At 63.6% G+C, this 25,579-nt stretch overlaps 1 protein-coding gene across 2 annotated transcripts in view; it reads left to right on the top strand.

Moving 5' to 3' along the window:
* KIF1A (kinesin family member 1A) overlaps positions 1–25,579 on the top strand; it is a 92,279-nt gene that overhangs the window by 57,388 nt on the left and 9,312 nt on the right. For both annotated transcript variants that reach the window (XM_059929119.1, XM_059929121.1), the window contains 13 exons: positions 3,467–3,585; positions 5,838–5,923; positions 6,642–6,780; positions 6,970–7,138; positions 7,273–7,363; positions 8,721–8,839; positions 9,820–9,875; positions 11,353–11,461; positions 11,729–11,795; positions 11,893–11,977; positions 14,615–14,720; positions 24,042–24,156; positions 25,110–25,243. In XM_059929119.1, the coding sequence (XP_059785102.1) occupies positions 3,467–3,585; positions 5,838–5,923; positions 6,642–6,780; positions 6,970–7,138; positions 7,273–7,363; positions 8,721–8,839; positions 9,820–9,875; positions 11,353–11,461; positions 11,729–11,795; positions 11,893–11,977; positions 14,615–14,720; positions 24,042–24,156; positions 25,110–25,243 (1,395 nt within the window). The remainder of the gene's footprint in view (positions 1–3,466; positions 3,586–5,837; positions 5,924–6,641; positions 6,781–6,969; positions 7,139–7,272; positions 7,364–8,720; positions 8,840–9,819; positions 9,876–11,352; positions 11,462–11,728; positions 11,796–11,892; positions 11,978–14,614; positions 14,721–24,041; positions 24,157–25,109; positions 25,244–25,579) is intronic.

Below are 25,579 nucleotides of genomic sequence, written 5' to 3'. Positions count from 1 at the left end.
AGCTCTAGCATGACGTCTTAGCTCTCCGGCACCGTAGTTGTGCCCCTAAGAGAGAAAGACGTAGCCAATCCAAATAAGATGTGTCATTGGAGGGGGCCCTGGTCTCTGTGTTGGGATGTGAGCGGAGGAGACGCGGGCGCACCTGCCGCCCAGGGTGCTGGGGGCTCCAGTGCCTCCCCCGTGAGCTTGGAGGGGCAGGCGCAGACGGTTTTTTCACCGGAGTTTTCAGTCTCGCGGGCTGCCAATGGGATTGTTTGAGCCTTGGGACGCGAGGGGCGCAGCCCCCTCTGATGTGTGGGACCCTGGCGTCTGTGCCCACGGGTGGGTCATGTGGCAGAAAGCGCCCCCCAGGAGACCACAGTAGGTTGGTGGAGCAGTGAGGCCCTGGGGGGGAGCCAGGAGGGGGCCCGCCTGCCTTGGACTCGCCTATGACCTGGGCTGGGTCTGGCGCCTGCCTCAGTTTACTTCTCTGTGCAGTGCCTCAGATTCCCTCTGGCCTGGCCTTTGCGGACTCAAAAGGGGAGGGATAACCTCCTGCCCCTCCGTTACTGCCCCTCAGGGGCGGTCCCGGGTCGCCTCCAGGGTGCTGTGAGTGGCCTTCTGGGAGCTTGAAACCCCTGTGGAATTGCCCCCTGACCCTTCAGGAAGGCAGCCCTGGGTGGGCCGGGGGCTTTGAAGCGGCCCTGAGCCTGGCTTTCCCTTCTGGCCAGGTGGCCCTGGACAGCCCTTAAACTCTCCCTTGGGCAAGCTGTGCTGATTAAGCACCCCCATGCCTGGCACCATGCCCTCACCTAGCCCACAACCAGAGGTGTCCCCGCCTTTCCTGAGGGTCCTCCTGTGGGTTCCCTGTAGGCTGCGGGTGGAGTGGGCAGGCCGCGGCCCCTCCCTTCGGCCGTGCCTGGGGCTCCTGGGAACCTCCCGACACCCGGCTTTCTGCAGCGGGCAGTGCCCCGGGGAAGGGGTCCTGCCCTGGGGAAGAGGTCCTGCACCTGCTGGAGGGTGGGTGCTGACTTGGCCGTGCAGCTTGGGGCTGTCCTACCTAGTTCCCTAAGCGCTCTCAGGCAGGGTGGGGTGGCTGGGCGGTGCCCCAACCCAGGGGACAGGCCTCCGGGTGCAGGGGCCGAGCAGGGTCTGCACCTCTTCCCACGGCCTGAGTCCTGGGCCCCCTCCGTTTCCCCTTCTGGACCTCATGACTTTGCTCGTTTCATGGTAGCCCCCTTCCCACTCCCAATGTCAATCAAAGGCCCTTGGCCAGGAGCCCAGGTGCCCGGCAAGGGAAGGCCACCGCCGTCCCGTCCCGAGGCAGGTGCTGGGCGAGGCCAGCAGCCCACCCCGGTCGGCCCCTGCCTGCTGGCGCCCTCTGCTGCTGTGGCGAGGGCTTCCGCTCTCTGGGCCTCAGTGTCCTCTTGGGACCAGGGCTGGGGCTCGCCTTAGTGGGTGGTTGGGGCAGTGGAGCCCCAGGCCCCCGCCAACCGCCGCGCGATCCACCTACACGCTGCCCCCAAAGAGTTCGTGGAAGGAAGGGGCACTGTGCTGGGGAAGAGGGGCTTCTTCTAGCCCCAGGAGGGCGGCCCGGATAACACTCAGGCCCGGGAGGCAGCACACCCTCCCCTGACTGGGGCCTGCCTTGGCCTGTGGGTGCCCAGAAAGCGAAAAGCAGTCAACAGAGATGGGCCTACTAGTGAATTCAGACAAACAGGGAGAGCCGTGCAGAAGGCGGACTGGATGCGGAGATGGGAGCGGCTGGGGGCAGTGGCAGGAGCAGGGAGATGGGCGCCGGGGGCCAGAGCGGGGCTGAGCGGGGCGGGCGGGGCTGCCGCAGGGGCTCAGGTGCCTCTTGGATGCAAAGAGCTTGGGGGCCACGGCGGGTGCGGGTCTGGTCGCGCCTCGAGTCCCCTCTGGCGGCTGTGGAGGCCGTGAAGGAAGCGGGAGGGAGGCCAGGGGTGATGGGCTGGGTGGCGGATCTCAGAGAGAGTTTTGAGGTAGAACTCATAGATCTGAGATAAAAGCCAGGACGGTGCTCAGATTTCCGACCTCCTGCGGGGGGAGGGTGGCGGGAAGACACGGCAAGATCAGGAGCCCAGCTGAGAGGGGACACCAGGGCCTGTAATCAGGGCCCCCGGGGAAGGGCCCCTCCCCGTGCCTCTCACCACAGGGGGTCCAGAGTGGGGACCCTGGAGCTCTCAGCGTGGGGTGACACCAGCGGCTTCAGCCTGGGAGAGGGGCAGGGTGACTGGGATGACACGCTTCTCCTCCCGTCCTCCCAGCTCCACCTCCCCCACCGGCCATGCACCTGGTGCCAGCGCCCACCTGGCCAGCAGACTCCCACCTCCCCTCCACTGTCCTCCCTGCTGCTCTCACCTGTGTTCTCACCTCCCCCCATCCCTGGCCGAGGCCCTGGGCCTCCCTCACCCCACTCTCTGCACTTCCTCCCCAGCGCCTCCCACCCTTTTCTGTCCAAATCCTGCCCAAGCCGTGCCCCTCCCCCAGGACCACCCCCTGGACCCCCAGCCCAGAGAGCTCAGGGCTGCCGAGGTCTGCTCCTCTGGGCTGGAGGGGAGGGCAGAGCAGGGTGGGAGGCAAGGGTGCCCCCCGAAAGGAGGGTGCCCCGAATGGTGAGGAGCTATGCTCACAGCAGACCGCCCACCCGGCGGGGCAGCACAGGCTCTTCCAGGGACCCCCCTGTTCTCCTGGCTGCCCATGTGACTCCCACTCGTTGGCCGGCTCAGGGAGAGGGGCACCGCCGGGGTGACGTGGCCTCTGTCCCGTCTGTGCTGGCACTAGCTGGGTGCACAGCTGAGCTGCACAGGAGAGGGGGCGCTCTGGGCACCCTGGAAGCTGGTGGGGCCGTGCCAGGCAGTGCCACGGTTTCTGGGGTGTCCTCAGGGCTCCGTTCAGCCGGACCCCAGGCCCCGGTGAGGGGGGGGTGCCCTGGCTTTGCTGACATCATGGAGCTCCCACCCACTGTGTTCCTGGAGGGGCTCAGAGGGAATCATGAGGCGTATTCCGTCGTGGGGTCCGTGAGCAAGCGTCAGGGGCCACTGGGAAACGGGTGGGGAGATGGGGGCGGGGGGGACATCAGCACCAGCGTGAGGGTCGTAGGTCAGCGAGGCGGGTCCCAGGTCCTCCTCCTTGAAGCAGGCTGAAACCTCCCTCCTCGGCTGTTCTCTGCTCAGGCCGTGGGCTTCGCCCTGGCCCACCCCCTCACCACAGCCTCTGCTCCCGCCGGCGCCCGTGCCCCCCGTCCCTGCGCCTTTTCCTGTCTCCTCTGCGGCCGAGGACCCCTCTCTCCCCACCCCGCCCAGCGCAGTGCCCTGCCTGCCCACCCGCCCTGCTGCTTGCCACCCTGGCTGCCCGCTTCGCTCTGCTTTGCAGTGTTGTGTCGTGAGCCCGGGCCGTGCAGCCGCTGCCGCCTGTCACAGCGCACAGCGGGGTGGCCCTGACCGCGGCCTCTGCCTCCCCCCAGGGCCTTCGTGTACCTGAGCAACCTGCTGTACCCCGTGCCCCTGGTGCACCGTGTGGCCATCGTCAGCGAGAAGGGCGAGGTGAAGGGCTTTCTCCGCGTGGCCGTCCAGGCCATCTCAGGTGCGTGCGGGGCAGCCCGGGCTGGCTCTGTCCCTTCACCGATGGGGCCCCTGGGTGGGGAGACCTCTGCGGGCCTCACATGGTGGTCCGCGTGCATCCAGCCCCACCCAGGCCCCTGGCCTCCTCTGTTTCTCCCTGTGGGAGACGCCCCTGCTGCCCGGCTCCTGGCTCTGGCCTCCTGGACTCTTCCTGGTCGGCTGGGGCCTCCGGGGCTGTGCAGGCCGAGCCCAGGGCTGTCTGAGCACACTCTGGCTTGGGCCTCCCACCAGGCAGCCCCAGGTGGACCCACGGAGCCAGCCTGGCGCAGAGGTGCCCCCCGCCACTCCCCCTCCACCGCCATTTCAGCCCCAGGGCAGGCGCACAGACTTGTAGCCCTTAGCTCCGGCCCTGCCCACTGCAGCCCCCCAGCCTTCCTGACTCCCCAGCATTGCCCCCTTTAGACCCCTTGATCTCTTATGTGCTGGCCTGTGTCCCCAGAGGCCATGAACACCCCCCTCCACCGTGGGCCTGGCGATACAGCCCCCCTCACTGCAGAGGCAGACCCCCCTCTCACTGCCTAGTCACCTTCCCAGCACCCCCTCCTGGCCGTGGGCAGCCACACAACGCCTTTGAGCCTGGGTTTGCTCCCTGGAAAATGGCATCCACTTTGAAGTTTCTTAGCGGCAGGAATGTGGAGAGATCATTGGAGAACACAGATGTGGGAGCGCTCGGCCAGAGGGCCAGGTGCTCGCACTGTAACGTCCGTTCCTCCCTTCTCTGCCCTCGGGCCCCTGGCGCCTCCACAGGACTCTCTTTCCTCTACACGTCTCAGCAGCCCAGGCACCCTGGGGCCAGAACCGGGCAGGACAGACAGAGTGTGTGGCAGCGGAGTGGCTCCAGGCCGAGACAGGGAGGCTCGGAGTGTGAGCAACCTGGGTGGCCTGTACTCCCACCGGACAGCTCACGCGACCCCACTCTGGATGTCTGGTCCCCCCCTCGCCAAATTCTCACTACCCCATCATTCCAGGTGCTCTTTCCAGCACCTCCCAGTCATGTCACCATGGTGCCGAGGCCCCTGGGGACCCAGCTGAGAAGGGGGAGCTTGGGGTGGGGGGTGAGGGTGGCTCTAGGGAAGAGCCAGGTGACAGGGATGCTGGGAACATCTAGTGCCACCCTCATCCCTCCGGGGACACTGCCCCTGCAGTCTCCGGGGGCTCTGTCCTCCCTGGGTTCTTCCTTGGCCCTTCCTGACCCGCTCAGCCCTGTTGAGTGGATCCCACTGAGCTGGCTGCTTTATAGGTCGACAATGTCTGTGCTTGGGCCACACCTGACGTCCCCTGTCTAGTGGCTGTGGTGGAGGAGAGGGAACTTTACAAAGCCACAGGGTGTTGTTTCAGCGGTCTCAGAAGTCACACCTGCCCCTGCCCTCGACCATGGCAGGGGTCGGCTGATCCAGTCTCCCAACACGGAGCCCTGCTGTGCACAGGCCCTGGGCCAGCCCTGGGTGATGGTGGGACAGAGCCACGGCCCCTCGGGCAGCCAGGGTGGAGAGCATGGTGGTGTTAGCACCCTGACAAGGCCGCGGAACAGAGAGTTGGAGCCCCCTGGGGTCTGTGAAGTCTGCTGGGGTGGCATTTAGCCAGAGTGGCTGGACTTGGGGGCCAGGGAGTCTGGGGGAAGTCAGATCTGGGGTCCTTTAGGCAGCAGGAATAGGGTTGGGTTAGGGTTTTGTCCCAAGCACAGCGGGGAATCCCAAACTCTGTGAAGGAGGGGGTGTGAGAGCGTGTGGGACACTGAGTGTCCAGATGGGTGACGGTGGCGGCAGAGGGACAGGTGCGATTCCCAGAGGAAGCCAGTAGGACCTGGTGGGGCAGGCCCTGCTGAGGGGGAGGTAGGGCCCGGAGGGCCCCTGGGTTCTGCTGGAGTATCTGAGTCTGGGCCAGGACAGGTGGGGGAGGGTGGGCGGGGCTGGGGGGGGGGGGAGAGGGGCAGGGGTTGAAGGTTTTGTTTTGAAAATGTGGAGTTCGCGGGCCCATCAGAGCAGGCTGTGCCGAGGACGTGGCTGCCTCTGGCCCCTGGGCTATCACAGGCTGGGGGTCAGTGTGCCCAGGGTGGTGCCCTCGTTCTTCCAGAGCCAGTTGACAGTGTTGGGGTTCCCCCCAAAGTGGGTCAGAACCTGTCCTGGTTCCCGTGCCCTCCCCGCACCGGGCAGCTCTGCCACTCCCACCGGGGGGCAAGCTGGGCCCTGACCACCTGCTCCATTCCCGTTTCAGCCGACGAAGAGGCCCCTGATTACGGCTCCGGCGTCCGCCAGTCGGGAACCGCCAAAATCTCCTTTGACGACCAGCATTTTGAGAAGGTAGCGTTCAAGGGTGGTGCAGCCGTGGACGCCACTAGACAGGCCTCCAGCCCGACCTTAGCACTCCGGGCCTCACTCGGGGGAACAGTAGACAGTATCTTTCTTCCAGGGCTCCCCTTTCTGCTCTCAGGCGAGAGGGCAGAGAGGGGGGTCCCGCTCGGTGCTCCCCGGAGCGGGCAGCTCCTTCTCTCTCCTCTAGGCCCTTTCCTAACCTGACACCACCCGGCCACCCACCGCCCCACCCTGAACCTCAGTGCTTCTGAGGTCTTGGGCCCAGAGCCCCCCAGCAGTCCCTCTTGGAGGGGTCGTCAATGCTGGGGGCGCACAGGAGGGGCAGAGGGCATCGGGGAGAGAATGCGGGGGCACGGGGGGCATGGACGGGGCAGCAGAGGCTATGGGGGCACCTGGTGGCGGGGTACCTGGCCAGGGCCCTGATAGCCAGTGGGAGAGTCTCACTGCGTCCTGCCCACGGCGGGGAGGAGCTGAGGGAGGGGTACTGGCTGGGGAGAGGGGACAGAACTTAAGGCCAGAGACCGTTTCCCACCTTCCTTTTCCACTTGGTAGACTAACATAGGCCATGACAGCATGGGAGACAGGTCTGGGGAGGTGGCTGCCGCCCACGGCAGGGCAGGCCTGGAACGAGGCTCCCGGTCCTCGACGCGGCTCTAGTGGCCGCACCCAGGCCGGCTCTGTCTGACTCTGTCCCCTGCCCACACAGTTCCAGTCCGAGTCCTGCCCCGTGGTGGGGATGTCCCGCTCAGGGACCTCCCAGGAGGAGCTGCGGATCGTGGAGGGCCAGGGCCAGGGCGCTGACGCGGGGCCCTCGGCCGATGAGGTCAACAACAACACCTGCTCAGGTGGGTCCCCGCGGCTGCTGGGACAGGCTCTGGGACACGGCCCAGCCCCGCGAGGGCCTGGAGTTCCTCCTCGTCCCCCCCACCCCCTCCCCGCCTCTTAGCCGGCACGGGTGGTGAAGCCCAGCCCTTGAGCCCGGGCTCTAGCCCCTTCGGGTCCCGCCATGCCCCTCTGCCCTTGGCTCCCAGCAGCGGTGACCCCGGAGGGCCTCCTGGACAGCCCCGAGAAAGCCGCCCTGGATGGACCCCTGGATGCCGCCCTGGACCACCTCGGCCTGGGCAGCACCTTCACCTTCCGCGTGACCGTCCTGCAGGCGTCCAGCATCTCCGCCGAATACGCCGACATCTTCTGCCAGTTCAAGTGAGTCTTGTACCGGGGCCGGGCTGTGCGGGTGGGTCTCGGCAAGGTGCGGGGGGCACCTGCTGACCCCCTGGAGGCTGTGGGTCCCCGTGCTCAGGCCCCACACCCGCCAAACATCTCCTCCTCGTTCACAGCTTCATCCATCGCCATGACGAGGCCTTCTCTACGGAGCCCCTGAAGAACACGGGGAGGGGGCCCCCACTCGGCTTCTACCACGTCCAAAACGTACGTCCTTAGAGCCCCCCTCTCCCCTGCCATGATCGGCCCCTCCTGGGGGCCGGGGCTTTGTGCGGGCTCCCTGAGCTTCATTCATTCTCTTTGTCACTGCTTCTCTCTCTTTTGAGCACCAGCCCTGTCCTGGGCACTGGGGGCCTTGGTGGGTTTAAGACTGGGGGTGGGGGCAGATCAGAGCCCCCGAGGGCTCCCTGCAGTGAGCCTTGGGCAGATGTGGATGAGCAGTTTTTGGGGTGCCCGGCGAGGCCACCCTGGCCTGGTGCTGGGGCTGAGGCCGGGGCAGGGCACGCGGAGAGCTGCAGGATGCCCGGCCAGACGCCCGAGAGGCCAGGAAAGCTCCAGGCCGGGGAGTGTCTCCAAGTCAGGCTGTCAGGAGAGCAGGGACTTCCTGGTGTGAGGCAGGAAAATGGGGCCATGACGGAAACTGTCAGGTGGCAAGGCCTCAGGGGCCAGGCCAGGGAGTGTGAGTTTGACCCTGGGCTGCCCGGCTGTGGGGGTGTGGCCTAAGCAGGCACAGGGACCTTGCTCAGAAGGGCCTTGCGGACTATAGCCTGTCCTGACCCTCAGGGAAGAGGGGCTCCCATGGTTTCTAAGGCAGTGAAGTGACGCCAGGTCTGAAGGTGTGCTTGGTGGATTCCTTTCCTGGCTGCTCCAGCAGAGCCCCACACCCTGGGGGCTTCAACAGCAAAGACTTAGCACCTCTCAGCCCTGGAGGCTGGAAGCCCAAGATCCAGGTGGGCAGGGCTGTTCCCTCTGAGGCTGTAATGGAGAATCTGTCCCCGCCTCTCTCCTTGGCTCGTAGACGGCCATCTTCTTCCTGTGTCCTCACGTCATCTCTTCATCCGTGCCTGTGCCCAAACGTCCCCTTCTTACAAGGACACCAGTCATGTTGGATTGGGCCCCATTCTAACTTGATCACCTTTGTGAAGACCCTGTCTCTAAACATGCGTGCGGGGGGCAGTTAGGACTTCAGCATGTGAATCAGGGGGGACACAATTCAACCCATAACTCTTGGTGAGTGGGCGAGGGCCCGAGAAGGGTCAGAGCGGATCACAGACGCCCCTCCAGCTCCATGTTCTGAAAGAGCAGCTGAGCCTAGTGGCCCCCAGCCCCATCTGTCCTGGGGAGCGAGCCCTAGGGCCGCTGCCCGGTGGCCTGTCCACTGGGAGTGTGACGGTAGGACAGGTGGGCTGGACAGACCTAGGCAAGGAGCACTGCCCCCCCTCGTGGGCAGAGGTCAGCCCGGCTGGGGGTCTCCAATTTGGGCCTGGAGTGCTGGGTCCTTTGTGGAGGCTGGGCACTTATCTCTGTGCCTCTCCTTCCCCCGCTTGACCACACCTCCCTCCAGATCGCAGTGGAGGTGACCAAGTCCTTCATCGAGTACATCAAGAGCCAGCCCATCGTGTTCGAGGTCTTCGGTCACTACCAGCAGCACCCATTCCCGCCCCTCTGCAAGGACGTGCTCAGGTCAGCGGCCCCGGGTCAGGGGGGTCAGGGTGTCATGGGGGTCAGGGCCTCTCCACCTCCTGGCCAGCAGGGTCGGCCCGTGCCCTGGACGGGCCTGGTGTGGCGGCTGCAGAGCCGTGCGCCTCCCAACACCTGTCTCCCTGCCTACGGGCGGCCGGTTTCCCGGGTCGGCAGGACCCAGAGCGGGTCAGAGATGACCCCTGAGGACTGAGGAGGGGTTTCTTAAAGACCGTCGCTGTCAGAACCTCAGCCTAGGCTGCGCACAGACTGCATCCTGGGGACGAGGGGAGCCGGGTGCTGGGCTGGAGGAGGCCGGGGTGGCCCACGGGGAGATGGCTTCTGTGGCCCCCCGAGAACTCCGCCGAAGTGTCCCGGAGTCCTCAGCTCCCCAGACTGAATGAGGGCCCTTCGTCTGCTCCCTCGTTGCTGCAGCCTGCCGGGGGCTCACTTGATGGGTCGGGCGAGTCCCCCTCTGAGGCCACCCCACCCGGAGCTTGGGGGGAACAGCCGACGGGCGTCAGGGACAATGGGACCCCCTGTTGCCACCTCCATCTCTCCTCTCAGCTGACATGAGGGACCCAGAGCAAAGCATCTGGGGTGTCGGGGAAAGAGAGGGCCCAGCGAGGAGCTGGTATCGGGGCATTTGGCCCCAGGAACCTTGTCTGTCCTTGGGAGTGCCAAGGGGGCCCTGTCCTGGGAGCCCCTGGCCCTTGCACCGCTTCTTGGGGCCTCGTGGGGCCTCCCAGGTGGGCTCTAGGGTCCTGCGGGGCCCCCCTCTCACTCCGAGCTGGTGGAGGGCCTGAGACCGGGCCTTGCCCAGGCCCTGTGGGAGGGGGGGAGGGAAGGAGGGAGACCCGGGCTTGGTGTCGGCAGCCTGCTAGCCTCCCCAGCCAGCCCCTGCCCTCGGCTGCCCGCTCCTGCTTGGGGTCCTGCAGGCGCCAGTCTCTGGTCACCTCACACTGGTGCTTCTGTCCCCGCAGCCCCCTGAGGCCCTCGCGCCGCCATTTCCCGCGGGTCATGCCACTGTCCAAGCCAGGTAGGCGGGGCCCTCGTGGGTGCACGCCTGGGCAAGTGGGTGCCCGTGTAGGCGGCCCCTCCAAGGCCGAGCGCAGTCCTGGTGATGGGTCGGTGCTCTCCCGGCCTCCTGGGGCCACCCTGCCCCTGCTGGGCCTCATGGGGTCCCCACGGAGGAAGGGGCTCACACTGGAGCGGGGGGCACAGGGCGAAGGTACAGGGACGTCCTCTACTCCTCGGCACACACAGGGCAGCAGGGCAACGGTCAGGTGGTGCCTGCCCAGAGTCCCGTGAGGCTGCCCGGCGCCGACGGTGGGGGGCAGGGGCTTCAGTGGTGCCGGGACATCTGAGCTGACTCTCGCAGGATGGACAAGGTTTGGGGTGGAAGGCAGACCAGGAAGCTGGTCCACGGGAGGCTGAGGCTGGTGGTGGGCAAGCCAGTGGGGCCCCTGGACGAAGAGCACCGGACGGTCAGCACCCTTGCCTGGCACCCAGAGCCCCAGGAGCAGGTGGGAGGAGGAAGAGCTCTTGAGATCGGGTGGATTTTAGTTAAAAGGGGCTATGGGGTGTTTTCCTGCCCTCACGACAAAAGCTGAAGCCCAGGGACACAGTCACTAGAAGGTTGGAGCGTCAGCACTGGGGCGGGCGGTGCAGCTGAGGCCCTCGCAGCCCAGGAGCCCGCCTTGAGGTTGGGGGGCATTGTCCCCGGCATGGGTGCCCAAGGGGGGCCATGCAGGAGGTGCGTCTGCTGCTTCCTGGGCCGCGTCCGCGGTGACCCTTGCGTTACCGCCCCCGAGTCCCCGTAAGATGGTGGTCTGCGGCCTGAGGCTGCCTCAGGGGGATGCACGCCAGCCCCCCGGGCCTGCTGACCACTTGCGGACGTTATTCGTGGCCTCTCCGTGGGTCTTAGGTTGGCCCCTTGTGTTTCCTGGGCTGTTGGGCCTTCCCTGCAGCCTCCAGGGGGACACCCAGATGCACATTTGTAGTGGGGCAGTGGGGCTCAGGTGGGACTTGATGGAGGAGCGGCCTCTGGGCTGGCCCAGAGGAGGGGCTGTGGAGGGCAGTGGGAGCCGAGGGCCGGGGCCCCTTGAGCTGGAGGCAGGTGCTTGGGCTGGTGCAGTGGCTGAGGGTGAGGGTGGTGTAGCAGAGGATCCTGGGCGGGTCGTGTGGCCTCCGAGCAGGCAGGGCTCCTCTGTCCTGCTGCTTCTGTGGGGCTCAAGTACTGCCCTCTTCAGAGGCCTGTGCCCAGGTGTGTGTGGCTGAGTGCTCCTCCCGCTGGGCACAGGGAAGCCCACGGTCACGTCTGTTCCCAGGTCCATCGGTACCCAGAGCGGGGCGTACCCTGGGGCCGGGGGAGGGGTCCGCTGGTGGTTTATCTTGGAGGGCAACGACCTCACTGCTTCTGAGGCGTCCCCTCCCTGGCCTCCCCTCTGAGCGCGCCCTCGGCACGTGGCTTCTCAGTTTCCTCCCAGTGTGTGCTTCTCCCCTGTCGCCCCCAGTGCCCGCCACCAAGCTCAGCACGCTGACGCGGCCCTGCCCCGGGCCCTGCCACTGCAAGTACGACCTGCTGGTCTACTTCGAGATCTGCGAGCTGGAGGCCAATGGCGAGTAAGTCCCAAGGCTGGTGCTGCCCACGCTGGGGATGGGCTGGGGTCCTCTGGGGTTGTGGAGCAGGGTGGGGTCCAGGGGCGGGGCCAGGTGGCACGTGGTGGCACTCTGGTCTCCCCGGACCGGGCCACCCCACCTTTGCTGGAGGGAGCAGCTGATCTGTTTTCCTGTTTTCACCCCTTCTGCTCCTGGGGGCCGGGTGTGTGTGCTGTGGGTGGGGGGCTGGGAGGAGGGGCACGGCCCTCAGCTCTCACATCTCTCTCCCAGTTACATCCCTGCAGTGGTGGACCACCGTGGCGGGATGCCGTGCATGGGGACCTTCCTGCTTCACCAGGTGCGAAGCGCTTGCTGCTCCCACCAGCCTCGAGCACACCCCCCCCCCCAGGGACCCCAGGACATCTGACCGTGTCTTCTCTCCTGGTGCCTCGCAGGGCATCCAGAGACGGATAACCGTGACACTGCTGCATGAGACAGGCAGCCACGTCCACTGGAAGGAAGTGCGAGAGCTGGTCGTGGGTGAGTGGCGGGGGGGCGGCCTCGGGGGAAGAGCACAGACGCCCCGCTCACCCCCGGCCCCTGGCCAGACGCCTGCGTTCTAACCACGGCTCTGCCCCTGTTGCTGTGTGCCTTTGGCTCTCTGTGCCCCAGCCCCTCACCTGAAAACAAGGGCTTGGCCTCAGGTGATGATTCCAGATTTCTATTTAATCACTGTACTAGCTTGCTAGGGCTGCTGTAACAAAGTACCACAAGCTGGTGGCTTAAAACCACAGAAATGTATCCTGTCACAGTTCTGGAGGCACAAGTCCTGTGATAAAGGTGTCAGCAGGAGCCACGCTCCCTCTGGAACCTCAGGGGAGAATCCTTTCTTGCCTCTTCCAGCTTCTGGTGGTTTGTAGGGAATCCTTGGCTTGTAGACACATCACCCCGGTCCTCCGTCTTCACAGGGCCTAGATACTTAGATGACGGCCCACCTGACTCCAGTGTGATAGCATCTCGACTGATCACGTCTGCCAAGGTCCTATTTCCAAATAAGGTTCTGGGGGTCAGGGCTGCAACACGTCTTTTTGGGGGGACACAGTTCAACTTACAGAGATCACCCAGGAGCTTAGACGCTTTTCTTCTGTAACTTCATGTCATGAACTCTTTCACCTACCGGAAACGTTTCCTTTGCTGATTCTTTGTAAAGAATTTGTCTTCCCAGTTTCCATTCAAGGATAGGGACCACTGTCCATTCCAGCGTGTCATCAGCATGAAGGCGCCCACGCCACCCTGGCCTGGAGCTGAGGGTCCCGTGGAGGGCCCACCCTGGGGCATTGCTGTGGCTGGTGGGCAACAGCTCCAGGGCAGTGTCCCTGGGGGCTTGTAGGGGGGGTTCTGAGGCTGTAGTAACAGGACTGTGACAAGGGACCCATCGTCCTGCACCCGAAGTGCAGGATTGTGGGCAGGGAGGTTCTGGGGGCCCCAGGACAAATGCTTTTATTTTAGACGTTTCGTATCTATTTTCACACAAGTCAGAAAAACGGTAGAACAAGCACATACACCCCCATTTCAGATGTTGTTTAGGGTGACTCTAAAAACTCTGCATCAGTTTAAAGAGAAAGATGAAGCAGACACCCAACTCGCTCACGGACGTACTGCACGTGGGTGGGAAATGATGCCGCCTTCACCCCGAGCCTGTTCTGCCCAGAGGGAAGGGTCTACACCGCCCACTGACCCAGCTCTGGTCCTGGTGGAACCTCTCCCTGACGCCCCACGCCATCACCCTCATCCCTAGGATAGTGACCAGCACCCCTGTGTCTGCACAGAGGCTGCACCCTCGCTGGTCTTGGGGAGCCAGGCCCTGGTCCCGGGATCCCACCTTTCTCTTCTGCTCTCCCGGCCACATCCCATTTGAAAATGCAAACAGGGGTGTTCGCTTATGTGTGTGGTGAGGGGATAAGGGTGCTATTGAAGGGGATTCGGGGAGATGCTGGCAGGAACACCAAGGCCCCCACTTTTGGGTTAAGGGGTTTGGGCTTGCCCCTCTGGGCTGCATCAACTCGCAGACCTGTGAGTGGATGTCTCGGCCTGACCGGGACTCCGAGGGCATCAGTTTTGCAGGTGGAGCGCCTGGGCGGACTCGGAGAGGACAGAGTCCCTCGGAAGAGCCTCCGCTGAAGCCCACGCCCGGGGGTGAGGAGGGGTGAGGCTGGCACACGGGCCAGGTCTCTTCCTGCAGCTGAGCCTCCCCAGCAGGGGCCGTGTGGCCCTCCCCCCGCCTTAGCCTCCAGCCATGGGGGACACACCCTGCGGGGACACGTGGCTGGAGGCTCACACCTGCCTCCTCCCAGAGCTCAAATGTTGCAAGAGACTTCCAGGAAGTGGAGCCCCAGCGTGTGGGCTCAGAATTCTGGCCTGGTGTTGGGTCTTATTTCATCTCCGTGCATGGGGGGCGGGGAGGAGGGGAGAGGCCAGGGATTCCTTTCTGGCTTAACACAAAAAAGTCAGTATTTGTTTATTCCTCGAGGAAGCAGAGCAGTGAATTTAAGGATCTCTACAAGAGCACGAAATTATTAATGAAACCACCAGGAGGGAGTTCTGACTCATAGCCGTTCTGGTGCCGTTTACAGAGTCACTCCTGCCCCCCACCCAAGTGCGGGCGCCTTAGAGGGCTCTGATAGAGATGCTTCTTACAGAGAGAGATTTTTGACGCAGATAGTGTTTCTTTTCTTTCTTTTTTCCTTTTTTTAAGTGTAAAGAGAAAAGGGAACATTTTCTCTTTTTCATCTTGCTAAGATTTCCTTTTCCAGCAGGTAGGAGAGCCTGTGAGTTCTAGGCTGAGGGATTGGAATCTTATCAGTTGGGGTGGGGGAGATACTGCGAGAGTTATCGACGGCTGAGAAACTAAGGAACTCAGAACTTAGGCTGCAGGAGAAAGATGGCAGGACGCCCACTGACAGGTGGCACCATGTGCAGGTGCAGATCCTGTGTAGGCCTCCCTGTCCCCCACCCCCCGGTGTTGCCTTTTGTCAGGTGCTCTTGTGGCCACGTGGGGAGCCACATGACGTGGCCTCACAGGTGGAAGCTCCGGCCCAGGCAGAGGCGGAGAGCAGGGACCCAGCCCCCCGCCTGCCCTCCTGGGAAGTGACACATGGCCTGTCCGCTTTCCTGTAGGTCGCATCCGAAACACCCCGGAAACCGACGAGTCCTTGATTGACCCCAACATCTTGTCCCTCAACATCCTCTCGTCTGGATACATCTACCCGGCCCAGGACGACCGGTGAGTCCCCTGCGGGCGGCGGCAGGGCTGCTCCCCAACTCCCTGGAGGAGGATCCGAGTCAGGACCCAGGGTGCGTTCTCAGCTCGCCCACTTGGCCCAGCAAAGGGCCCAAAGCTTTCCAAGCCCTCCTTTCTGAGCCCTCCAGGAAGGGGTGCAGGGAGGGGTGCCTGTGGCCGCGACTTCCCCCGGCAGGATTGTCTGCGCACCATCCTGTCGCTAGCTCACTTGGTCACCCGACGGAGGGGCCGCGTGGGAGTTGCCGGTGGATGAGCTGGGTCCCGTCCTCGGGAGTTTCGTGGGTGGGTGGGCGGGATGGGGCAGTAGGCAGCATGGGGCGGACAAACAGGTTGGATTTCCCAACCACGCTGCTGCGGGCAAGTCTGTACCCTCTGGCAGGGGTGCTGGGGCCAAGAGTCCTGGAGGAGTTCAGGGTCCAGCTGGGTCGGCAGTCTGGTGTCCCAGGGTGGAGGTCTGCCCAGCGGCACAGCTTAGCCCACACTCCTTGTCACTGGGCTGTTCCTTTCCAAGCTCCCAGGTGATGACCGAGATCTCTGCAACCTGGGCAGTCTGAGCTTGACCGCATCAGGGCGGGTGGATGTGGCCCCCCGGCAGCCCCTGACAAAGCAGGCCTGTCGGGGTTTGCCAGGCTGGGCGGGGATGTGAGGGGGAGGCGTCTGGGGGCCAAGCCGGGGCAGGCAGCTCATGACTGCTGAGAGCCGCCCTCCGGGGAATGTCGGAGGGCTTGGCTCTGTCTGAGATGCTGCTTTCTGGGGCTTCGGGGACACAGGGAGGGTGCTCCCGAGTCCCGAGGGCTCAACCTGGCCCAGGAGGAAGAAGCCGAGAGCCGACCCTGAGCTTGAGCCATGGGCGTCTCCACGGCCTTCTGCGGCTGTTTGCAGGAAAGATGTCTTGAGGGCTGGGTGTGCTCAGAGCGGAGTGCGGGGACCCCACACGTGCAGGGAGAACTGGATCCATAAGGATAAAGGGTCCTGGGTCCAGACGGAGCTCGGTTTCCTTATAGACTCCCTGGAGAGTGGGCTGTAGGGAACCATCCCTTGGTGCGGGCAGCTTGGGGGGTGGGGGCAGAGACCCTGACAGGGGCAGGTGTGGCTCTGGTTCCAGCCCTGCCCCAGAACCTTCCAGAAGAAACTCACCCTGCACTCATGTCCAGAGGGGGGAGGGGTTGGGTGAAGATTGCTGGGGGGTGTTCTCACGGGGGCGGGGGGGCACCGTGACAGGCTGGCTGGGCTTACCTCGGGGCGGGGGGCAGTGAGGCACGGTGTGGGGGGCCTGTCACCCTGAGAACACACCCTGGGGACATGGCAGAGAGGGCCTGGTGCCCACCTGCACGGGCTGCCTGCAGGGACACGGGCCGCTGTGCCCGGGCCGTCAGGGATGGGGACCCCGGGGGAGGTGGGGCCTGGGAGGGCTCTGTCTGCCATGCTGAGTGCCGCTTTGGACCTGGAGAATGACCTCAGCATTCCCCTGACCTCTGACCCTTCCTTTGCCCCGGCAACTCCTAGATTCTTGGGGCGAGAAGGGGTGGGGGGGGAGAGAAGGGGGCGGGGGTGCCTCTGGGCCTCCCGCCCTGCACGGTCTCCCTGCTCTGAGGACTGCGTTTCTGGGTTCCCGTCCTCCGGCCAGCGCGGCTGCTGCAGGGCACAGGGGACCTCGTCCTGGGCTCAGTCCCCAGGCAGCGGAGGGGGCAGCTGCTCCTGGCTGGACCCCAGGTCAGTGGGGCTTTGGCTAAAGAGGTTCGCCCTGTTCCTGGAGGCCAGAAGACCCATCGCTGATGGGCTCTGTGCTGTTCCCTGGGGGCTGTGGGAAGTGAGGCCGGCCAGCTGTGGGCCGGTCAGGGCCCTCAAGGCTCAAGGACGTCCTTGGGCTGGGGCTGTTGTCCTTGCCCGTAGCTGCTTTGGCCCCTGCTTGGCTCCTGCCCTTGCTGTATGGCCCCAGGACTGCCGCGACCCCAGCCCGGCCTGGAAAATCTCGGGGACGCTCCTCAGGGGGTGGCCCCAGGCAGGAGACATTCTGAGGCTTAGCTGGCCAGGCCGGCAGCTCCTCCTGAGGGCCCTCTTCTTCCCTGGACCGTGGCTGACGTCCTCGGAGCCGCGATGGGCCCGGCTGCCCTGTGGGTGACCCGGCAGGCCCTTCTGCCCCCAGAGACGCTGAGGCTCAGAGACCCAGGTCTGGCTTGGGCCTCGGAGCCTCAGCTGCCCACCTGCTTTGCCGCGGCCTCAGCCTCCTCCCCGCTCAAAGGCCCCGCGCTTTGCAGCCTCCCCGGCTCAGAGTGGGCCTGTCGCCGCGGACGGCTTCTCTCCGCGCTGCCCCTGCCCTCGCTGCGGCCGCCCCTCTGCCCCACTGCCCGGCCCCCCCCGGCCCCCGCCCCTCACTAACCTGTGATTGTTTGTGTTTTGCAGGCAGTTTCTTGATTCGGACATGCCTAGGTACCATTTGTGCCCCTTGGTTTCCTTTCAGCCTCTCCTCCCACTCCCGCAGCCCTGAGATTTCATTTCAGCTTTTTGGATTCCTTTCACACTTGCTCACCTCTCCCTCCTGTCTCTCCCATCTTCTCCTTTCATTTTATTTCCTTTTGTATTTTTCTCTTCCTATTGCTTCCTTCCCCATCACCCTCCCTTGGCTGAGTCCCTTCTGCCCCCACTCTTGATTTTGCCTGCTTTGGTAGTTTCCTGCCCTCGGTAGACAATGGCTGACCTCCTGCTCCCCCCTCCCCCCCCGCCCCACTCCTGAGCCTTGCCCATCCCCTGCACCCCAGCGGGAGCAGGCACCCGCATGCAGGCTGGCCGGCCAGGCCCACTCCCCGCAAAGTGAAAGAGAAAAGAGGGAGGGAGGGAGGGAGGGGCTGTAGTGGGCATAGGCCGAGGGGCAGACAGGAGCAGCCCGGCTGAGATCTCCTCTCTCTGCACCTCCCAGGCCTGGGTGCGAGCCCCTTGCCTGGCCAGGTGGGTGGCTCCAGCCATGCTCCTGCCGTGGCCACCGCACACCCTTTTTGGAAGTAGGTGGGTGGTCAAGCTGTGAAGGGCCCAGGCTCTGGACTCGCTCGGGTGGCCCCAGGTCCAACCCCCCGAGGCACGGGCTCCTGGGCCGGGGACAGCAGATCCCTCCCGACTCGAGTGAGGCCCTGGCATGCAGTGACCGGGTGCAGGGTCCTTGAGACCCTGGGGGTGGACAGCCTCACGGTCCCTAATTCAGACTTTGTCCATGAGAGTCTAGTCTGTTCTGAGTGGAGGGTCAAGGCCGTAACCGTCTTGCCAGGCTGGGCGGGATGTGAGGGGGAGGCTTCTGCGGGCCAAGCTGGGGTGGGCAGCTCGGGGGTCCCTGTGGATGGTGGCCAGAGCTTGGTGGCCCTGGGGGTCACTGTTTTGAAGGATGAAAGGAGCAGCAGGAAGGCTTCCAGGGCGGATGTTTGAGGCTTTAAGCTGCAGGGAGGGGAATGGGGTGGTGCCTGCCCCTTTATGAGGGGGGAGCCCGAGGACCAGGTTGGGGGCACAACAGGACCTTCTGAGGCCGTGTCCTTGTCAGGTCATGGGGGTGTTGTGTCAGGACAGATGGTCACTGTGAATGTGCCCCGGGCAGCTGTAGCTGAGGCCCCCTGGGGCAGCGAGCAGACTGGTTCCTTTGGGTGTGTGCCTGAGGACGTGTGCCCGCACTCCAGGGACAGATCCTTGCCCTCCCTGGGGACACGCAGCTGGGTGGGGCAGAGACCTGGTCAAGGAAAACGGCAGTGGAGGCTGTACCAGAGGAGGGTCACAGCCCTGCAGGGCCCAGAGCAGGGACCTGCCTCTCGGGCAGTCCGGAGGGCTTGCTGGAGGTGGCAGCTTGCCAGCTGGTCCTGGAGGCGGACTGGGCTGGCCGAGGCGGCTGCAGCCTGCCCAGACAGTCTCCCGGTTCTCAGAAGGCTCTGGGGCGGGATCCCATCGGCTCGGGTTCATCCCTGGAGGGGACCCGATTTAGGGGCTGTTTCCCTGATGAGTGGAAACTTCCAGGCCCATCAGTACGATCGCATGGGGGTGTGTGGGCATTCTGTTCAAGTTTGCGTTTCCACAAGCAGCCCAGCATGATAGAGGGGTGCTCAGGCTGTTCCTGGACACCCCCCTACAAGTACCTCATGCCTCCAGGAAGGTTTGGGTAAAATGGAAACATACCCTCCGGCCAGGAGGAGACATGGCACCAGGAAAGGAAGGGAGAGCCCCTCCTTCCCAGCAGGGCCTCCTTCGCCAGCCCCTAGACTTCAGGAGGACCTCACCCCTGCACCTGAGCAGGGGGCCCCAGCCCCCAGTTTCAGAGGTGGGCTCATCAGCCCCCAGTGGACTTGGCCTGCAAGAGGAGGCTTAGGGCGCTCAGAGGGGTGAGGGGTCAGAGCCCCAAGACTCGGGCTGGTGCCTCTTTTACGGGGCTATGTTTTGCGGGGCAGGAAACCACTGTGGTGGGTGGTACTGGGGACAAGTAGAGGGTCCCGTCCCCAACGTCTGGAGTGGGGTGGGGGCTGGGGGCTGTACCGACTGGGCTGGGGCAGCCTGGCTGTGAATGTGGACAAGTGACAGAATCTTCTGGAACCTTGGTTTCTTTCCGCCTCAGGAAGGGGATTTTATTAGGGCCTGCCTAAGGTTGTGATGTTAAATGAGATGAACATGAAAAGCTCTTAGCAGGGGTCTTGCATGTGGAACTTTATTAATGTAAGTTGTGTGGTTTTTTCACTACTACCTTGTTAGTATTTAATTTAAAATACTTGTAATCAATTTAAAACACATACCTCCTGAGCAAAAGCCTGGGTTTTTTTTTTCTAACCACTCCAATTTTGCCAAAGGAGCCCCACTTAAATACCAGGGACTCACGCCCACCTTGTGGAGCCCCTGAGACGCGCAAGAGGGGTTGTGACACAGCCTGTGATCCATGAAGAGTTGGGTCAGACCTTCCACCCTGTCCGCGCATCTTACCCCAGCTCATGCTCCTGCCGAGGGCTCGGGTTTCCACCTGCCCGGAGCAGAAAGGGTCCTCAAGACCCTTTAAAGCACAGAGGTGTCGAGGAGAAGGCTGGGAAGCAGGGCAGTCCACGGTGACCCTCACCCATCCCACCAGGCGCGGGATCTGATTTCTCCAAACAGGTGGCCCAGGTGCCCCAAAGGCTACTCCAGCCTTCCCGGGAAGGGCCCAGATGTGGGATCTTGTTGAGTTTCCCCTTCTGCCCTGCCATGCTGCGCCATTTATGGGGCCGTGACCCTCACTCACCCATTCATTCATCTATCACATGTGAGCCACGTTCTTCGGGGTGTTAGAAAGGGGGCTTAAAGACTAAGACAGGAACAGGCAGTCCCCAGGAAGCTCAAAGCCTGGCCAGGGAGTTCGCTTGTCCCCTCATCCCCTCGATCCTCCATCCCCTCTGTCCCTCTGGTCTAAGCTCGCTCTGCGTGGTTGGTGATGCCGCTTGGCCGAGCACGTGTGGCATCCAGACACTGAGCAGAATTCCTGAGTTCGAGGTCGTTCCCTGCTCTTAGCCGCGTGAGCACGTCTTGAGATCACGGTTCCCACCGGACACGAGGGCTGCCCTAGTTGCAGTCCGGGGGCTCAGTCCTGGAAGCCTGCCCATCAGACCACCTTCCCCAAGAACCTGGACCACTCCTGAAAGTGACACTTTTTCGAGAAACATAGTTCCCAGAGCATAACGAGTTTCTGGTTGAAACCTCGAGCGTGGGGTTTAATTTTCAGATTCTTGACAGACCCATTCGCCTTAGGATGCCCGCCATGCCGGCCCGTTGGCACACGATGGCTGTGACGCATGTCAGAAGTTGTCTGAACGAGCTCTGATGGGCCGTCGGCAGCAGGCGTGGTAGAGTCCCATACAGAATGACCAGGCGCTCGTGTTGAGAGCCCTGAGATTCCATCACCTCCCACCCAGGCAGCCCAGCCGAGATGAGGACCAGCCCCACCTGGGCCTCTGGGCAGCCCAGGGCCTCCCGCGGACCCACACGTGCTCACAGGCAGCGCCAATACGGGTTCCCGTTCCACCAACCCCAGGGAAAACGAAACAGCTGCAGCCTATTTGTGGCAGGACAGAAAAGATGTTTACAACATGTGACATTTTGTCAACAAAACTTTTTAACTGAGTTTTCAAGTTTTCCCCATGTGGGTCCTCGCTTGTTTGAGCATCACGCTCATGTCCCAGAGCTGAATTTGGGGCGGTTCTGTTTCCGGGCCCCTGCTGCCTGACCCCTTTGGCTGGAGGAGAGCCGCCAGACAGGCCTCCCCATCCAGGAACCACCCCCTGCCAGGCTTGGAAGGCTCGCTTGGAGTCAAGATGTCGGCTGGAGGCTCCTGGAAGTGGACCGGAGGTGTATGGGGTGGGGGGACTCCTCGATGCTGGGTCCCCACTCTGCTGCAGAAGGACTGTGCTGATGGGCGTTCTCCGTCCGGCTGGGGGCCCTGCAGGAACCCCCGGGGCTCTGCTGTGGGTGCAGGCTGGCCTGCCGGTGGCCCCTTTCTTTAAAACGGGGTCCCAGGGCACGGCACGCAGATGGAAGGGCAAATGACCAGGATCCGTGGTGGAGCGTGGCACGGCCTCGCTGGAGGCAGGGACTGGCCACTTTCCCCAGGATGGGCTGGGTGCAGAGGGTCCACAGTACGACGGGTGCTGAGCCGGTGGGGAAGCTCTGATGCTCTGCCTTAAGGTGGCCCCACCCCAGCGGTTCTGCCTCCCTGGGTGCGGGGTCCCCGGAATCTGCGTTTCTGACCGGTTCCCGGTGGTGCAGATGCTGTGGGTCCCGGGACCCCAAGTCTGGGCCACACATTTCCCTTAAAAGTGTACCTGGGGGGTTGACTGAACTTCGCTCGGGTAGAGTGGGCAGCGCCGCAGGGGAGGGGGCGCCCTTCCGGGTGACCTGATGCCCAGAGGGGTCTCCTGGGCCTGCTCATGAGTCGGGGTCCTGGTGTGGTCTCCCCGCCTGCCAGTCACCTCCTGGGTGCACCGTGGCTCCCTCTCAGCCCGCTGGGTCTTAGTTTCCTGCCATGTGACACCCTGCCCAGCAAGCTCAGGGCCTCCTGGGTGGCTGCTTGGGTCCCATGTGGGTGGGCTGCCACTCTCCCGCCCTGCTGGGGTGGGCTGGGTCCTCACGCCCCGAGCACTTGCGGCGGGAAGGAAGCCGGCAGCGTCCTGTAGCGACATTTTAGGCAGGTGGACAGAGGTGGCAGCGCTGAGCCAGGCCCTGGGCCAGCGGGAGGGTTTGGGGCTGGCCGGCCTACCAGGGCCGGGGCCTCAGGCTGGGCCTTGCCCAGGGTGCGGTTGGGCCTCCTGGGGTGAGGACTAGTAATAACAATAGTGCCTCCCAGGCCCTGTCCTCAGCTCCGCACTGGCTTACTTAACCCACAGGACATCTCAGTGAGGTGGGGCGGTGACTGCCCATCATTGGTCCAGGAAGCAGGGCACAGAGATGTCTGCTGTCAGCCTGAGGTCACATGCTGTGAAGTGGCATTTGGAGCTGGGCTGTCAGGGGGGGCATTTGTTCTGAGCTGCACTGCAGCAGGCTTCTGGCTCTGTCCGCAGGCCTGGCGCCTCAGAGCTGGGGCATTTGGGGACCCCTGGGACAGAGGGCATCCTTCTGGGTCTGGGTGGTGGCACCAGGTGCGCCCAGCTGGTCCTGCTGGAGATGGACCCAAGGCTCTCCCTGCGGACACAGGGAAAGGGGGTGTCTGCAGTGCCTGGGCTGGGGGCTTAGAGTGGGCCCCACCCACAGGGAGCCCCCCACCCCTGTGGGCCGCATCTGGGCCCCATGAGAGCGGTCAGCAGCCCTGCGGCTGGTGTGGCACGGCCCCGCCTGCTCCATGTCAGTTAGCTGGTACCTGGCCGGGTGACAGTGCTCGTTCTGACATGTGAATTTCTTCTGTGTGTGTACGTGTGTGTTCTGGCTGCCACCGCCTTTAGCGTTTCGTTTGGAAATGACACTAGGTACAGCTCACTTTTCTCTTCGGCGCTCGCTCGGTCTGTCCTTTCTGACTTTCAATTTCCTTTCTCCCCCGATGTCTCCCCGCGCTCTCTGCCCATTCTCTGGTTACCCCGCTGTTCTCACGTCCTGCCTCTGGATCTTTCTCCTCAGTGATGTGTCCGGCAGTGGCCCTGCCCTGTCCTGCTGCTTCTCCCGTGCCCCTGGACTGCGCCATGGAGAGAGGGGGTGGCCGTGGCGCTGTCCCTGCCCCTACGCGGCTTCTCTCCTCTTCCCTCTGCATTGCCGGGTGGGCCCGGCTCCTCCGAAGGGGCCGGGCCATGTCAGGGCGTGTGCTGTGGCCGGCTGCTTGTGTTGATGCGTTTCTCAACTGTGTCTTTGTGAGGATGCTTGGATGGAAACCGGGTGAGGCTGGGGGCTGCCAGGGCCCACAGAGCGGCCACATTGTGCCTTGAGGCAAAGCCCCAGCTCGAATACGAGGGTCCTCAAAACATGTACCCGGCCTGAGGCAAGAGTTTAGGAGCTCTGCCATCAGATGGTTGAAAACAGAAACTGTCCTATACCAGGAAACCCTGCCCTGGAGTGGAGGCCACCAAATTGTCTGGGCCCTGGGGCTGTCCTGAGTTGCCCTCAGAGGGGTTTCCTGGCCACTGGCTCATGCTCTGGTCATTATTTTCCGGGTTACAGACTGGGGACAGAAAGAAGCCACCACTGCCTGCTCTGTGCTACGTGGGGCCCTGCCTTTCCACGGGGCCTGGCTGAGGTGGGCGGAGGCCATGCCGTCTGGGAGAGGGGCCACTACGGTTTTCACCCCCAGCATCCTCCCCCAAGGGCAAGTCGGTTGGTGGAGGAGATGGCCATGGAGAGTTTTGGCAAAGCCGGGCGGGCTCCCTTTGAGTCCAGGGAGAGGCCAGGGTGCCTCCTTACTCAGGCCGAGACTGAGTGGAGCCGGTCACCCCTTCCCACGGTCTCCCCACCACCACCGTCGCCTCTGCCCCCTTCACCCCCTCCTCTCACCCTCCCTCCCCTTTGTCACAGCCCCCTCCCCTTTCCTCTCCTCCCCTCTCCATCCTCTCCTGCCTCAGCTCCAGGGGACCTCCCCCTCCCCCTCCCCCAGGGTGGAGCTGAGAGAGCTCTGCCCTCATCCTGGGGGGCGCCTGGAGCCCCCCACCTGGCATGGTCCTGAGTAAGGAGGGCTCCATCCTCCCTGGACACCAGCACCTGGGCCTCTGACCTGTGGCCCCAGCGGCTCTCCCTGCGGGTGGCCCACACGTCTGTCTGTCTGTGTCTGTCTGTCTGCATGTCCCCACCCCCACCAAGAGCAAGCCGCATCCGACCTTCTACCTTGTCTCTGCTTCCATCCAGGACCTTTTACCAGTTTGAGGCCGCGTGGGACAGCTCCATGCACAACTCCCTCCTGCTGAACCGGGTCACCCCTTACCGAGAGAAGATCTACATGACCCTTTCTGCTTACGTTGAGGCAAGAAGCCTGCCCCCAGGGCACTCCACCAAAATCATCCGTGCCCCAAGCCTCAGCTGCTTGCCAAGGGGCAGTGAGGGTGCTTGTTAGCCCTGGACAAACCCAGTCAACCCTATTCTCTTCTCAGAAGGCTTCTTAAGTCCTTGAATTAAATCTATGTACTTTTAATGGCTATGCTCACAATTAACTAACGCTGCTATATTTAGTGTATGGGTTTGTCCTTGGGGTTGCAAGATGGCTGCAGCACCACCAGACATTGCATCTATTTTCCAGGCAGCACAAAAGCAGAAGCCTCCCCTTCTCCATCCCCAGGGTCTGAGGCCATGACCTCCCTTCGAAGCACAGGAGGAGGCTGGGGGCATGGGCATTTCTTGCTGTGCACAGTAATGAGGAATGGGGGCGGGGATTTGGGGTCTGCAGCCAGCGGGATGGTAGAGACAAAGGCATCCACCCCCCTAGAGCCTAACTACTCCAGCTGTAATATGGGGACCTACCTGTGTGACTGCCCTATGGGATGAGGTTTGCTCAGGCTGAGAAAACACTTGCAGGGCTTTGCCCAGACAAGACCCCAGCTTTGTCAGCAGTTATCTTGGAGCTTCGGGAAAACCAAAGAACTGGCTGTTTAAGACAGCACCTCGCTCGCTGTGCAGTAATTTCCTGTGGCGTCTGAGAGTTAAACTGTGGGTGCACAGACAGGGTCCGGTCAGATCCTCACAAACGTTTTGGGGACAGCGTCGCCCCGATTTAATGGTGAGGCAGCTGAGGCCCGTGTCCGGGGCACTTGGGGCCCCTGCACAGACACCGGCCCCCGGCAGTGGGTGCCCGGCTCTCTCTCCCGCCTGGCTGTGGGTCGGGCGGAGGCTCTCGTGCCCCGAGGGGGAGATGGCTAGGTGCAGCTGGAGCCGAGCGCCCCGGGCTGTCCTTGGGTCCGAGCCCCTCCCTGCCCTCCGCAGCTGGAGAACTGCACACAGCCGGCCGTCATCACCAAGGACTTCGGCATGGTCTTCTACTCCCGCGATGCCAAGCTGCCGGCGTCGCGCTCCATCCGTAACCTGTTCGGCAGCGGGAGCCTGCGGGCCTCGGAGAGGTGAGCCTGCAGTGGCGCCCTGGGCGCAGCGAGCACCAGACTGGGCTGTGCGCGGAGCGGTATGTCACGTGGTGCGCTCCGGGCCGGCTGGCCCGTGAGACGGAGGACGCGCCCCGGTCCCGTCGGGCCTCCGGCTCTGGGGTCCATCGCACTCGGACCGTCAGTGGACGCCGCCGGGCACTTGTGGGGACACCGATGTCATGTTGGGGGGTGTGAGAGAGCCAGGCTCTCCCCACGGCACAGTGGGAAGGCCTGAGGTGTGCACTCTGGGGCCTCCCTGGGAGGTGCCGGTGACCTTCGTCCCTAGGGGCCATGCGGATCTGTGCTATTGGGACT

Source organism: Balaenoptera ricei, chromosome 7 (assembly GCF_028023285.1).
Source record: "Balaenoptera ricei isolate mBalRic1 chromosome 7, mBalRic1.hap2, whole genome shotgun sequence".
NCBI classification, from domain to species: domain Eukaryota; kingdom Metazoa; phylum Chordata; class Mammalia; order Artiodactyla; family Balaenopteridae; genus Balaenoptera; species Balaenoptera ricei.
This window is presented reverse-complemented; position numbering and strand designations above follow the sequence as displayed.